The sequence below is a fragment of the Ursus maritimus genome, assembly GCF_017311325.1.
Source record: "Ursus maritimus isolate PB19 chromosome X unlocalized genomic scaffold, ASM1731132v1 scaffold_X1, whole genome shotgun sequence".
Lineage (NCBI taxonomy): Eukaryota > Metazoa > Chordata > Mammalia > Carnivora > Ursidae > Ursus > Ursus maritimus.
The window spans coordinates 57,647,281-57,661,721 of NW_024423319.1; the positions used below are offsets into that span (position 1 = coordinate 57,647,281).

Consider the following 14,441-nt stretch of genomic DNA (forward strand, 5'->3'; position numbering starts at 1 on the left):
TTTTTTTTTTTTTCTGTAACACCCCACCTCATAGTCTATACAATTGATTTCAACTATCTGTGGTTGCTATAATGTGTTTTTGGAGGGACATAATTCAGGGTAATTTCTATAAAGAGAAGGGAGAAAAAATATACAGTGTCAGAAATTTATATCACACAGTACTTGAGCTGGATATTTAAGAATGTATATATAAAAATAATTTTAATAATATGGTTATCTGCAAATTAGTCACTGAGATTACTTTTATTCATAAATACTCATGAAATTATTGTTTTCTAGGCATGCTTTTAAAATTTGAAGTCTTAGAGTCATTTAAGGTTACAAAGATATACTGCCCCCCCAGAAAAAAAAGCCTTTATATATCTGATTTCTGTATTTTGTTTTCAAATTAGTGGCTTGGAAAAATAACTGATTAACTTATATCTTATTTAATCTTGTAGCTAATTCTTATTGTAAATTTTTTTGTCAATTGATTGCTGAGCAAATTCTAGTGTTAAATGTCAGTTTTGTCAGAGAAAGTACAGCAGAGGACCTCTATGGAGTGGTATAAATCTCTGAAAGGTAATGGAGGATAAGAAAATTCTCTTCCCTTTCTCCTCCTCTCTGGAATGGCCAAAGAAGCCAATGTTCTTCTCTACAAGGTATGTTGTTTTATTCAGCTGAACTGACCTCGAAGACTAGCTTTTATTACATTTAATCTTTGAAATGGAATGTGCAAGAGTTTAAAAGTCTCAAAATGTAGAGAAATAAAGTAGTACACTGAAAAGATTTTTTTAAATTATAGTAAAAACCATAATGCATTCGAGTTATTATACAAGGGTAAGTGATTTTTAAATGAAACTATTGAGCATGGTTAGAAAATTAATTTTCAGAGACCCTAAAATTAATTATTGGTATTTTATTTTAAGAGACAAATATAGATAGGACTTATAGTTTTACTTTCATTTATAGAATTAAGGTATAATTTACATAGAGTAAAACTCATTCTTCAGGTCTTTGTGGTGATGGAATTATTCTTTATCTTGACTACATCCCTGTCGATATTGTGGTTGTGATATTGTAATATAGTTTTCTAAGATGTTACCATGGGGGAAACTGGGTAAAGGGTAAATAGGATCTCTTGTAGTATTTCACATAACTGCATGTGAGTTTGCAGTTGTCTCAAAATATAAGGTTGAATTTTTAAAAATCACTTATCTATAGTTCTGCAAACTTTGACAGACACATTTAGTTTTATTCCCACCACCAACATACAGATATAAAACAATTCTGTCACTGTACACAATTTCCCCATTATAAGTTAATCCTCCTTTTTACCTTAGACAAATATCAATCTAATTTCTGTCCCTAAGGTTTTGCCTTTTCCATGATGTAATGTAAACAGAGGCATACAGTAAATAGTCTTTTGAGTCTGGCTTCATTTACTTAATATAGTGCATTTGAGATTAATCTATATTGTTGCATGTTTCAATTTATTTTTTATTGCTGAATTGTGTTCCATTTTATGATGATGCCATGGTTTGTTTGTCTAATCCCCAATTAAGGGGTATTTGGCTTGTTTCCAGTTTTTGGCAATGAGGAATAAAGCCACTGTACATATTCATGTGCAGGTTTTATGTGAACATAAATTTTTATTTCACTTGAGTAAATACCAAAGAAGTGTGATTGCTTGGTCATATGGTAAGTGTATTTTTAACTTAGTGAGAAACCTCCAAACTGTTATCCAAGTGGTTGCATCAATTTGCATACCCATTAGCAACATATGAGAGCTCTAGTTGCTCTGCATTCTTGTCATTACTTGGTATTGTCAGTATTTTTATTTTAGCTCTACTAATAGGCATGTAGTAGTATTCATTGGGGTATTAATTTGAATTCCCCTAATAACTAATGACAATGAGCATCTTTTCATGTATTTATTTCTTTGGAGAAGTATCCGATCAGATCTTTTGCCCATTGAAAACATGTGGATTGTTTTCTTATTACTGAATTTTGAGTTTTTTAAATATATTCTGAATACAAGAGCTTTATCAGATACGTAGCTTGCAAATATTTTCTCCAGTCTGTAGCTTCTTTTTTTCTTCTCTGAACATTCTTTTGAAGAGCTTTTTTTGTTTGTTTCTTTTTTATAATATTTTTTATTATATTATGTTAGTCACCATACAGTATATCCCTAGTTTTTGATGTAAAGTTCCATGATTCATTAGTTGCGTATAACACCCAGTGCACCATGCAATACGTGCCCTCCTTACTACCCATCACCAGCCTATCCCATTCCCCCACCCCCCTCCCCTCTGAACCATGAAAGACTATGGACTCTGGGAAACAAGCTGAGAACTTTTGAAGAGTTTTAATTTTGATAAAGTCCAGCTATCAACTTTTTTTCTTTTATGAATTATAGGTTTGATGTTTTATCTCAGAAATCCTTGCCTAATGCAAGATCACAAAGATTTTCTCCTTTTATTCTTTTGAAAAAATTTTTTTATTTTAATGTTTTTTTATTATATTATGTTAGTCACCATACAGTATATCCCTGGTTTCTGATGTAAAGTTCGATGATTCATTAGTTGCGTATAACACCCAGTGCATCATGCAATATGTGCCCTCCTCACTACCCATAACCGGTCTATCCCATTCCCCCACTCTCCTCCCCTCTGAAGCCCTCAGTTTGTTTCTCAGAGTCCATAGTCTCATGCTTCATTCCCCCTTCTGATCACCCCCCCCTTTCTTTATCCCTTTCTTCCCCTACCGATCTTCCTAGTTCTTATGTTCCATAGATGAGAGAAATCATATGATAATTGTCTTTCTCTGCTTGACTTATTTCACTTAGCAGTTTTAGGTATATTAATATCCTATTGTGCTGGCACCATTTGTTGAAAAGAACTTAACTTTCTTCATGGAATTGCTTTTACACCTTTATCAGAAATCAATTGACAATATATAGCCAGTTCTAATGCAGCACATGTGATCTTAAAAAAAAATCATTCCACTATGAATAATTACATAATTAAAAGCACAGGGCTTAATGGTGAAAATGGAGTTAGGGGTTTAACACTCAAATATATAACCAGACACACAAAAGAAAGATAGGAATTTGATAAAAATGACAGCATTGTTTTACACATTCTCAGTGTTTAAGAATATATAAATACTACAGTAAGTAGGAACCTTACTTTGAAAAAAAGATCCTGAAATTTGCTTGTAGAATTGTTGTCAGAAAGTTTACAGTGTGTTATTGTGAAGTAGTAGAAGATAGGTTTTCTGGAATTGGGAGGAAGGTTGTAACACTACAGGTGGACAGAAGTGGCTCATAATACACATGGTGAGCTGAAATAGCTGGCAGATGTTTGGTGTATGTGCATGTATCTATTTCTACCTGGCTTGCTTCAGCTAGATATAGTTTTAAAGTGTCTCACCTAGTGTTCTCTTGTAGACAAAATTGCACATAAACCACACATAAGTCAACCCCATTTGGAATTTGTGTTGTCCTGAAATTCTTTCCCAATGTATCAGTCACATTGGAACAAATTTGCATTTTCAAAACAAGCATTATAGAAGCATATGTGTTAGTCTATTCTTGGACACTGTCCTTTTGCATTGATATATATCAATATGTATATCAATATATATTGTCATATATATGACATATATAGGTCTAGACTTTCTTCAATGCCACACTTTCTTGATTACTGTAGCTTTATATTAAGTATTGAAGTGAGGTACTGTAAGTCATTCATTGTTTTTTTCTTTCAAAATTATTTTGGCTATTGTATTTTCTATAGTCTTTTTATATAAATTTTATGTTTAGCTTTTTGATTTTTGCAAAAGAAATCTTGCTGGGATTTTTATTAAAGTTTCATTGACTCTAAAAGTTTTATTGTCTCTGTAGATCAGTTTCTACAAGAATTGATATCTTTAACATTGAATCTTCCAACCATGCATGCAATGTGTCTCTCCATTTATTTATATCTACTTTGATTTCTTTCATCAGTGTTTCTAGTTTGCAGCATACAGGTCTTACATATACTTTGTACATTTATACCTGTGGATTTCATGTGGGGGTTTTTGGTGGTATTATAAATGGTAATTTTTGAATTTCAGCTTCCAATTTTTCATTGCTAGTACATAGGAATAAGATTGATTTTTATATATTAGTACCTTTAGCTCTTGAAAGCCTTAAACAAAAATGGAAGCTCACCAAAGCCAAAGCATAATTTGCTTTTTCAGTGTTTTAAAAAGTGTGAGTTACTTTCTCCTTTTTGTCTTAGTCTGTTTTAAAACTTAGATCACTATGACAACTTTGATTTAATTGTTGACCTCTCAAAGTTGCTGAATGATATTCTTAGACATAAAAACATGTATTTTGATAATGAAATTTAACTTAGCAACCTTTAATTGCTCTTAAAGAGTGTCATTATGAAATACAGGCTTCATTCCATTATTTGTCTCACAGGGAGGTTTCTTAAGAGTAATTATAGGCCATCCATGAATACTTTTATTTCTTTTGGTATTTTCTGTTTTTTGAATATCTTCAGATATATATTTTGTGTCATATTGTTATTATAGATTTTGGACTCAGCAAGGAATCAGTAGATCAAGAAAAGAAGGCTTACTCATTTTGTGGTACAGTAGAGTATATGGCTCCTGAAGTAGTAAATAGGAGAGGCCATTCCCAAAGTGCTGATTGGTGGTCATATGGTGTACTTATGGTAAGTAATGTTATCTTTTTAATTATGCCAATATAAAATTAATATTTAGAATTTTAATTTAAATTTTGGAGTGGGTCAGGTGAGAATAGAGTTTTGATAATCCATGATTACTAAAAAACTTGTGACTGGCTAGCTGTTATACAGTAAGAATTAAGGTTTTGGTACTCTGATTTCTTTTAAAGTTCCTAGATAAAAAGGTAAATGGCCACATTCTTTTATAAGCTATTCAGATTTAAAACTTAGAAAAAGCCTTTCCAGATTTTAGATTTCAGAATACTATGTTTAACTGTCACATGGTTTTCAATTGGGTATCACAGAATTTAGCATTTTGCCATAAACTACCTTATTGTCACATTGTTTCATGCATGTCCCTAGAAAGATTGGAAACTTCTTGAGGAGAGCAATCATGTTTCATACTACTTTTCATTTCCCATGGTGGAATATAGTGGGCATACAACTCACTAATCTGGTATAAATTAAGAATAGAGCTTGCAGTATTAAGTAGGGTGATAAATGAATAGCTGTTGAATCAATTTACTTGTATAATCCATCTTGCTGATAATCCATTTTGCCTATTACTACTGAATGATATACTATATGACACATTAGTATATTAGTGCCCATTATAAACCTGGCCTTTGGGGAGGATAGTGGGGTAGGAATAAACTGGAAGTACAATATTTGACATTTTTCATAACCTAAGAAGGCTTACAATCTGGTTGGGGAAGCAATTGGAACAGCTAAGTAAACTGTCTGACAGTTTAGCTTAGGAATTCAGGCAAGAAATCATATAAGTTGATTTAGGAAAAGTGGAGGAGGTGGAACTTAAATCCTGAAGCATGGATAAAATTTAAATAGCTCTAAGTCAGAAAGTATAGTATTGTGATCATATTAGCAAAGAACTGGAGTACCAATTAGAATATTAGAATAGTAGTGGAGAATGAGGGTGAAGGTGGAGGAAATGAGACTATAAGCCTATAAACATATGCATGCAATTCTCTGAGTAGTAGGAAACTTTTGTAGATTCTCTAACAAGATGGTAATTAAAGAAAAAAATGTATTTTAGGAAGGAAGGAAGAAGTGGCTGATCTTAATACCTGATTTAATGTCACAGATGAAAGAGAAGGAAAGGGTCAAAGATAAAGACACCTTTAAAATTTATGAACTTTAGGGAGTTGAAAGAATGGAAGTTCAGTAGAAAAGGGATAGTTGGAAAGGAGAGCTGGTTTTGGAATTGGAGAAATAATTTATAACATGTTGCATAGGTGACTGTAGGTTTGTGGTTAACCCCTTGGTGGTAATAAATTAGGAGAGGGAAGTGGAGAGAGGATCAGAATCATCTGGAGACTTAAAAAAAAAACACTACTCAGTCAGCCAATATACAGTTTAATTAAGGGGGGAGGTGTGATTCCAATATAATATCCTTCTTCCTTTTGTCCTTGCCATTACCACCTCTACTCCTCCAGTCCCCAGTGGAGAACCATAACTTTAGGTTTGGAGGCAGGGGATTGGAACTTGAGAACAATGATCCCTATATACTATACTTTCTTTTTTCTTATTTCCTTTTCTGTGACTTCTACCCCTACTTCTTCAGGTTCCAGTTGAGAAACATTACTATAGATTTGGGAGGGAGAACTGGGACTTGAGAGAGGTTGAGGCTAGAACAGATTTGAAAGTCATAAGTGTATAGGAAAGAGTGGAATGGATAAGCTAACTCAGATTGTGAATTCAGGTAAATGAGCAGAGGACTGAAGCGAAAGCCATTATTGAATCCAAGTTCAAGATTTAAGTATTAGAGATATATGTTGGCTTACTGACATAATAATAAAAAAGAATGAAAAAAAAAGATTTAAATATTAGAGATATAAAAAGTTTTCTCTTTAGTGTACTATAATGATCTTAATTTTTAGATCTAGTCTTTTTTATACCATTATTTAGTATTCTAATTACGTTGCAGTTAAATTTCTTAGGGAAAATGTTTTTTATGCCATGCACAACTGTCTCAAAAAATTGGTGTTTGTGTGTAGCTTCTTGTTCTTTTTTTATTGCTTTTTTGGGGGGACGGTGAGGAGAATGAGAATGGTTAAATCTTTTTTTCTTTTTATTTCACTAATGACTACTGATGTTGAACATATTTTCAGGAGCTTATTGGCCTTTTGTAGAAATTCTTTTAAGTTTTTATTTAAATTCCAGATAGTTAATATACATTAGTTTCAGTTGTACAAAGCATGTATGAATTTGAAATGGTTCAGTGCTTATTTTTATTTTCCATTCATTGTTAAATGTTTGCTTTAAAAGCATATTTTTGTTTTAAAAGAAAATGCTGTGTGTCTATTTTCAAATTGCTTTGGTTTTGGGAACTTAGCCAGATTAGACAAGACTGAAAAAAATTGGTTGGTTTCATTTCCTACAGGTCACCTATCAGTTGGGCTATATGTAGTGGGGTACCAGAAGTGTAGTTCCTTAATTGACTTAGTTTTCTCATCGTATTTTGACCTATCATGTAGATCCTACATGATTTGATGATCTTGTATTACATGTCTCAATTTTTTTCCTAAAGAATTTAATTGTATATTCTAAGTTCTGCTAAATTATGTGTTACTTTTTGTTTGTTTTAGTTTGAAATGCTTACTGGTACTCTGCCATTTCAAGGTAAAGACAGAAATGAGACCATGAATATGATATTAAAGTAAGTGTGAACATTATTTTTTTTCTTTTGAGAAAAATTCCTTGCTTTCAGTTTTCAGAAACTTGTTTTCAGTTGACACAAAAGAACGTTTTTTCACACTCTTTTGTTTTCTTCTACCATTATTAAAGGGACATTATTTGTCATTGTTAAAGCATTCTTTTAAATTCTTAGATTTGTCAATTTTTAAAGTATGGCTAGATTTAAGTGAAATTTTTGAAAATCTTCTTTTTCAGAGCAAAACTTGGGATGCCTCAGTTTCTTAGTGCTGAGGCACAAAGTCTTCTAAGGATGTTATTCAAAAGGAATCCAGCAAATAGATTGGGTATTCTTTATTGTCTTAGCATTTTTAACAATATATTGCATGCTTTGGGAGGATAATTTTAACTTTGTTTTCTGGCTTAGTTCATTTACTGTTGTGATATATTTATACCTAGAAGTTTGCATTTTGTATATACATAGATCCAGTAAATTCTGTTGTGTCCATAATTTAAAAATGGAGTGGTCTAGTTATTCAGAACTTCTGTTTAATATATCATTATGTATATCATGTGGATTACCTCTTCTAAAATAATTCGCAGAATTATCCCTTATATAGGTAATCCTTTTGGATATTTGAATGTAATTATTTTGTCCAGTGGTCTTCAAGGTAAATATGTCTGTAGTCTCTCATTATTTGGCCACTTACTGGTTACCTTTCCCTGGATCCAGATGTGATCCTATAATTTTATTTATGTATTTGTGTTAAAATTTCAATATCACTTTATTCTGTTGCCCTTCTTAATTTGGCATTGAGATACAAGGTCATAAGTTGAATTGTGAGGGAAGGAAAATATATTTCAATTTTAGTTATATGTTAAACATTATTTTGATTTAACTTGGAAGGCATTTCAGTATTTCATGATACTTTATGTGCTTCAGTGTGAACATCAGATATATTTTATCATATTAAATTGAAAAACACAATGAAATATCTGATAAGAAATCAAAATTTTCACTGCAAAGAATCTATGAAATGTGTATAGTCTTGTACAGATAATAAACAGAGAAGCCAGGTAGAAAGCTTAAAAAATTATACCAGTGAAAAATTATTTTTTTTATAGGTTCAGAAGGAGTTGAGGAAATCAAAAGACATCTCTTTTTTGCAAATGTTGACTGGAATGTAAGTTCAGTAGAAACTTTCTTGCTAAGTGACTTTAATATGAACTAACACTGAAGAATAAAAGGGTTATATTTGGACTTTGTTGATAAACTTAATTTGTTTCTCTTTTTTTGGTGTGAGATTTTTATTTAGAGGTATAGTTGTCATAGCAATTACCTTGAGCCAGTAGATGTGTGAATGATACTTAGTAAATTTTTGTTATTCATATGTTTTACCTATTAAATGTGGTTACTATTCTCCCCTATTCTCTGTTGGGGAATGTGAAGGAGGGAGAAAAAGGGGTAATGGTGTGAATGATAAGGCAAATTCTTAAAGAAAATGAATTCTAATTCATTTCTCTTTCTCCTTCACATTCCCCAACTGAGAATAGGGGAGAATAACCACGTTTAACCAGTAAAAAACTTCTGTACAGCAAAGGAAACAATCAACAAAACTAAAAGGCAACTTATGGAATGGGGGAAGATATTTGCAGATGACATATCTGAAAAAGGGTTAGTATCCAAAATATATAAAGAACTTATAAAATTCAACACCCAAAAAATGAATGATCCAGTTAAAAACTGGGCAGAAGACATGAATAGACATTTTTCCAAAGACATACAGATTACCAGCAGATACATGAAAAGATGCTCAACATCACTCATCATCAGGGAAACGCAAATCAAAACTACGATGAGATATCATTTTGTATCAATTAGAATGGCTAAAATTAACAACACAGGAAGCAACAGGTGTTGGCCAGGATGCAGAGAAAGGGGAACCTTCTTATACTGTTGGTGGGAATGCAAAGTGGTGCAGCCACTCTGAAAACAGTATGGAGGTTCAAGGAAAAGTTACAAATAGAACTACTGTATGACCCAGCAGTTGCACTATTAGGTATTTACCCAAAGGATGCATAAATACTGATTCAAAGGGATATATGCACCCGATGTTTATAACAGCATTATCAAGAACAGCCAAATTTCCAAATTTGGGAAACAGCCCAAATGTCCATCGACTGAATGGATAAAGAAGAAGTGGTATATATATATATATACAATAGAATATTACTCAGCCATCAAAACGAATGAAATCTTGCCATTTGCAATGACATGGATCGAACTAGAGTGTATTATGCTAAGTGAAATAAGTCAGTCAGAGAAAGACAATTATATGATACCACTCATATGTGGAATTTAGGAAACAACACAAATGAAAAGGGGGGGGGAAGAGATGCAAACCAAGAAACAGACTCTTAACTATAGAGAACAAACTGAGGGGAGGTGAGTGGGTGGGGAATGGGTTAAACAGGTGGTGGATATTAAGGAAGGCACTTGTTATGATGAGCATCAGGTGTCATATGTAAGTGATGAATCACTGAGTTCTACACCTAAAACTAATATTGCACTGTATGTTAACTAGCTGGAATTTAAATTAAAAGCTGGAAAAATGATTTTTTTTGTAATTGTACAACTGCATAATATAAGCCATTAGTATTAATACCCTGAAAGGCCACTTAGTGGGCATGCTGCATGGGAGTCTGCCCTTTGTCATAGGTGTGTGCATCCCTTCCCTGGTATCCTTATATCCCCTTGTGATTTTTTTTCTAATGCTTGTCTGCTCTTTCTTTCTCCTTAACTGGACAACTGCAGATTCCTTTTGTCCATCATTCTTATATCTAAACAGTTTATGTTCATTGTTCTTAATTTAAATAAGAAAAGAATGGATTGTTTATTATATAAATAAAAATCAAAGGACAACTGCAGATTCCTTTTGTCCATCATTCTTATATCTAAACAGTTTATGTTCATTGTTCTTAATTTAAATAAGAAAAGAATGGATTGTTTATATATTATATAAATAAAAATCAAAGGACAACTGCAGATTCCTTTTGTCCATCATTCTTATATCTAAACAGTTTATGTTCATTGTTCTTAATTTAAATAAGAAAAGAATGGATCTATATTTTAAGATGTTTTAAATGTTATTTCAAAAACAAATGTTAGGAAGTTAAATTGTTAGACAAGATTATAATTTTAAATTATATAATAAGAGCCCTAAACAGTATGTTTAAGACATATTTTTGTGTAACAACAAAATATTTTAGGTGAAATATATACTTCTTAAGATAATCTATTAGTTTTGAAATTCTTGAATGTTATTAGTTATTTCTGTATGGTCACATTGTAATATATTCTACATGGTTATTTTACCAGTGAGAATTCAAGTCAGTTTTTGATATCCAAAATTGAACATCATTCCTTGTGAATGCAACTTTTGGCATCACTGTTGTATTTCCTGTTCTCATTTGACTGTACATTATCTCTCAAATTTTTAGAATTTGGTTAACAGGTATCCAAAGCCTGTTAAAATTTTGTTTATTAAATTGTGAGTCTTCTGTTAAGGACTGTAAATATCATGTTCTGCTTTCCATTAGAAAATATAATTTTAAAGTGTTAATATGATTTTGTGTTACCCTGTTTTTTCTTCTAGAAATTATATAGAAGAGAAGTTCAACCTCCTTTCAAACCTGCTTCCGGAAAACCAGATGATACTTTTTGTTTTGATCCGGAGTTTACTGCAAAAACACCTAAAGGTAATGCATGTTTATATGTAACATCAGGGCTTTCATTCAATTAGATTGTTAAAAATGAACTAGCTTCTTAGGTAAAACTAAATAAATTTTAAGTTTGCAGAGGGTTGGTTTGCCCTATATGAAAGTGTGGATCGTATATACATCATTGCTTGGGCATCTTTCAAACAGAGGAATTAAATAGGAAATATTTATCAGGGAATCGAGGGCTAGAGAAAAAGGGTAAAATTTTTTCATTCTTGTTTTAAAAGTCCTTTGACATGCTAATGCATTATAGGGTAAGGGATAGGAGGTAAGATGAGATATATCACTGACTCTTACAATTTATAATTTAATGAGGTCTACTTACAGTAGCATCTATTTCATGCATTAATTCAACAAATATTGAAGACCAACAAATATTGAAGGTACTAAGCAGGGAAGATGTAGCAGTGAACAGAACAGGCAAAGTACAGTCCATGGGGCTTGCATACTAGCTAGCATGGAGAGACAGACAATATGCAGTAAATCAAACACATGATATACTATGTCTGATGGAAACATTTAATGGTTTCTTTTATTTTTAAAGAAATGCTAACATTTCATATCATAGTTTTCTGTGTAGTTCTAACTAAATATAATTATTTGGACATTAGATTCTCCTGGTTTGCCAGCTAGTGCTAATGCTCATCAGCTCTTCAAAGGATTCAGCTTTGTTGCAACTTCTGCTGCAGAAGAATGTAAAATTACTCCTGTCACAAGTGCAAATGTGTTACCAATTGTTCAGGTAAATTCCACTTAATCAGGTGATTTGGTGTAGGGATAACTATTTCTTTCAGTTATTGCTAAAGGATTTACAATAACTTTAAGTGATTTTTTATTTATTTTTATTATGTTCAGTTAGCCAGCATATAATACAAGTTTTTGTTGTAGTGTTCTATGATTCATTAGTTGCATATAACACCCAATGCTCGTCCCCAAAAAATGTTCAACATCGCTAGCCATCAGGGAAATACAAGCCAAAACCACAATGAGATATACCACCTTACACCAGTCAGAATGGCTAAAATGAACAAGACAGGGAACAACAAATGTTGGCAAGGATGTGGAGAAAGGGGAACCCTCTTACGCTGTTGGTGGGAATGCGAGCTGGTACAGCCACTCTGGAAGACAGTATGGAGGTTCCTCAAGATGTTAAAAATTTTAAGTGATTTTTAACTTCTTAATTTATCTCTGTGTATAACATGATTTAAAGATGTCTCCATATGTTTTGGAAAAAAGCATATAGTAGTAACCTTTAATTATATTTATGTAATCTCTTCTGGCAAGAAAAATGTAATGGCAGTGTATAAACTAGTTGGTTTATTGTATTGCCTTTGGGGATCTAGAAAACCTAAAATTTAGGATCAGCAAAGAATCTCTTTAAACCATTTATAAATACTGATAAAACTTCTCTATAATGAATTTTTAAAAAGATTTCAGATTAATGAATATTTAGGAGAGAAGATAATAAATGTGAAAATATTTCATTCTCTTTAATATTTTACTATAAAAAAACAGATAAATGGAAATGCTGCACAATTTGCTGAAGTATATGAGTTAAAAGAGGATATTGGTGTTGGGTCCTATTCTGTTTGCAAGCGATGCATTCATACAGCTACCAACATGGAATTTGCAGTGAAGGTATTATCTCTGAGCCTAACTTGTTTGATTTAATATATATATATATATATATTAAATTTTATATATATTAAATTTTATATATTAAATTCTAGTTAGTTAACATATATGGTAAAAATTGTTTTAGGTGTAGAACTTAGTGATTCTTCACTTGCATATAACACCCAGTACTCATCATAGATGGGGGAAAAGTCTTAAGACTGAATATTTTCATTTGAATTTCTTTCTAAGACTTTATTTTGGAGGAATGGTATATTTCATGAATGTCTTGTTTTAAATAGTTTTATTGTAAAATAGTATGTTATGATTATGCAATTGTGACAATTACTGTTACATTTGGATTACATTATCTGTTGGTATAATTTCAGTTAAGTGGAATATAATGTTAAGGAAAGTGTTCTTTTTTTTTATTAAGTTTCAGTTATAGGAAATTTTTAAATGTTAAAATAATATGAAACAAGCATCACTCTTGAGTTTTAAGTATTTGCTTAAAATATAACCAAATTGAAAATATTTCATTCATTTTTACACAAAGAAAATAATTTGGTTTTCTCTGAAATTTTTCTTGACTTATTTCTTAGATCATTGACAAAAGTAAGAGAGACCCCTCAGAAGAAATTGAGATTTTGATGCGCTATGGACAGCACCCTAACATTATTACTTTAAAGGATGTAGGTATTCAAAATCTATATCAGCTAAGCTAATGAAGTTATGGCTTGACACTTTATTTTCTTTTTGAAACTTTTCATGTTTATGGTATATTCTACTTTTAAGCTACAAAATCTAAAAAATCTTAAATTAGCCACTTCAATTCTTTTTTCCCCCCTGTGATTCTGTACTTCTACCCTTCTTATACCACATCAAAAAGGAACTACAGTGGTTGCTAAATGACAGTATCCTGATGGCTTGAATATATTCTGACTGGTCAACTAATCAACATTATAACTGTACCATTTATTATCCTGTAGTACTATAAATATAGAAGATATAAGAGATTTAGAATCTGCCAAATTCTAAAATATTTTACTTTCTTGCTTATATAGCAAATGGCTATAGCATTATGGATTGTTCCTTGAGTGAAATAGTATTATGCATTTTGATTTGTAATCTTTAAGCAGTCTTTATAGATATAGATATACACACATACACACACACACACACATCTGTGTACACAAACATCTCACATGCCCTGAATGAAAGGGTACACATATTTTTTCTTACTTATTCTCCTTAATATAATATTTGAATTCAACAGATATTTAAGATACCATATCAGATAATGGACTGTGAGGATATTTATAAAAAATATATTTACTGCAAGAAGGAAACTTACTATAGTAGGGAAGAGAAGTGGCTATAATATAATAAAAAATGAGATAGATGCTATTTGAGAGACACAGAGTTCTATTGTTCCACATATATCATTTGATGAAGTGTAATGTACAACTTCAAAAGTTAATACAATTATATATTTAACATGGCCTCAAGACTGTGTAGGAGGTTGTTTAGCCATTTTAATCTTCAGTGTAGCCTGTACTATATTAACAGTAAGGGATCAATGTGCTTTTTTTTAACAATAGAGGTTAACTAGAAAAGGAAAGTAAACATAATGTCAAAATTTCAGAATTATAATTATAAATAATAATTTTTTTTTTT

General features: G+C 31.5%; 1 protein-coding gene across 1 annotated transcript in view; it reads left to right on the top strand.

Annotated features, from left to right (window-relative positions):
• The window catches only part of RPS6KA6 (ribosomal protein S6 kinase A6), a 210,545-nt gene that overhangs the window by 139,205 nt on the left and 56,899 nt on the right, over nt 1-14,441 (top strand). Inside the window, exons 9-16 of the mRNA XM_040630311.1 lie at nt 4,564-4,706; nt 7,325-7,395; nt 7,629-7,717; nt 8,496-8,554; nt 11,027-11,129; nt 11,762-11,892; nt 12,666-12,788; nt 13,367-13,456. Of these exons, the coding sequence (XP_040486245.1) occupies nt 4,564-4,706; nt 7,325-7,395; nt 7,629-7,717; nt 8,496-8,554; nt 11,027-11,129; nt 11,762-11,892; nt 12,666-12,788; nt 13,367-13,456 (809 nt within the window). The remainder of the gene's footprint in view (nt 1-4,563; nt 4,707-7,324; nt 7,396-7,628; nt 7,718-8,495; nt 8,555-11,026; nt 11,130-11,761; nt 11,893-12,665; nt 12,789-13,366; nt 13,457-14,441) is intronic.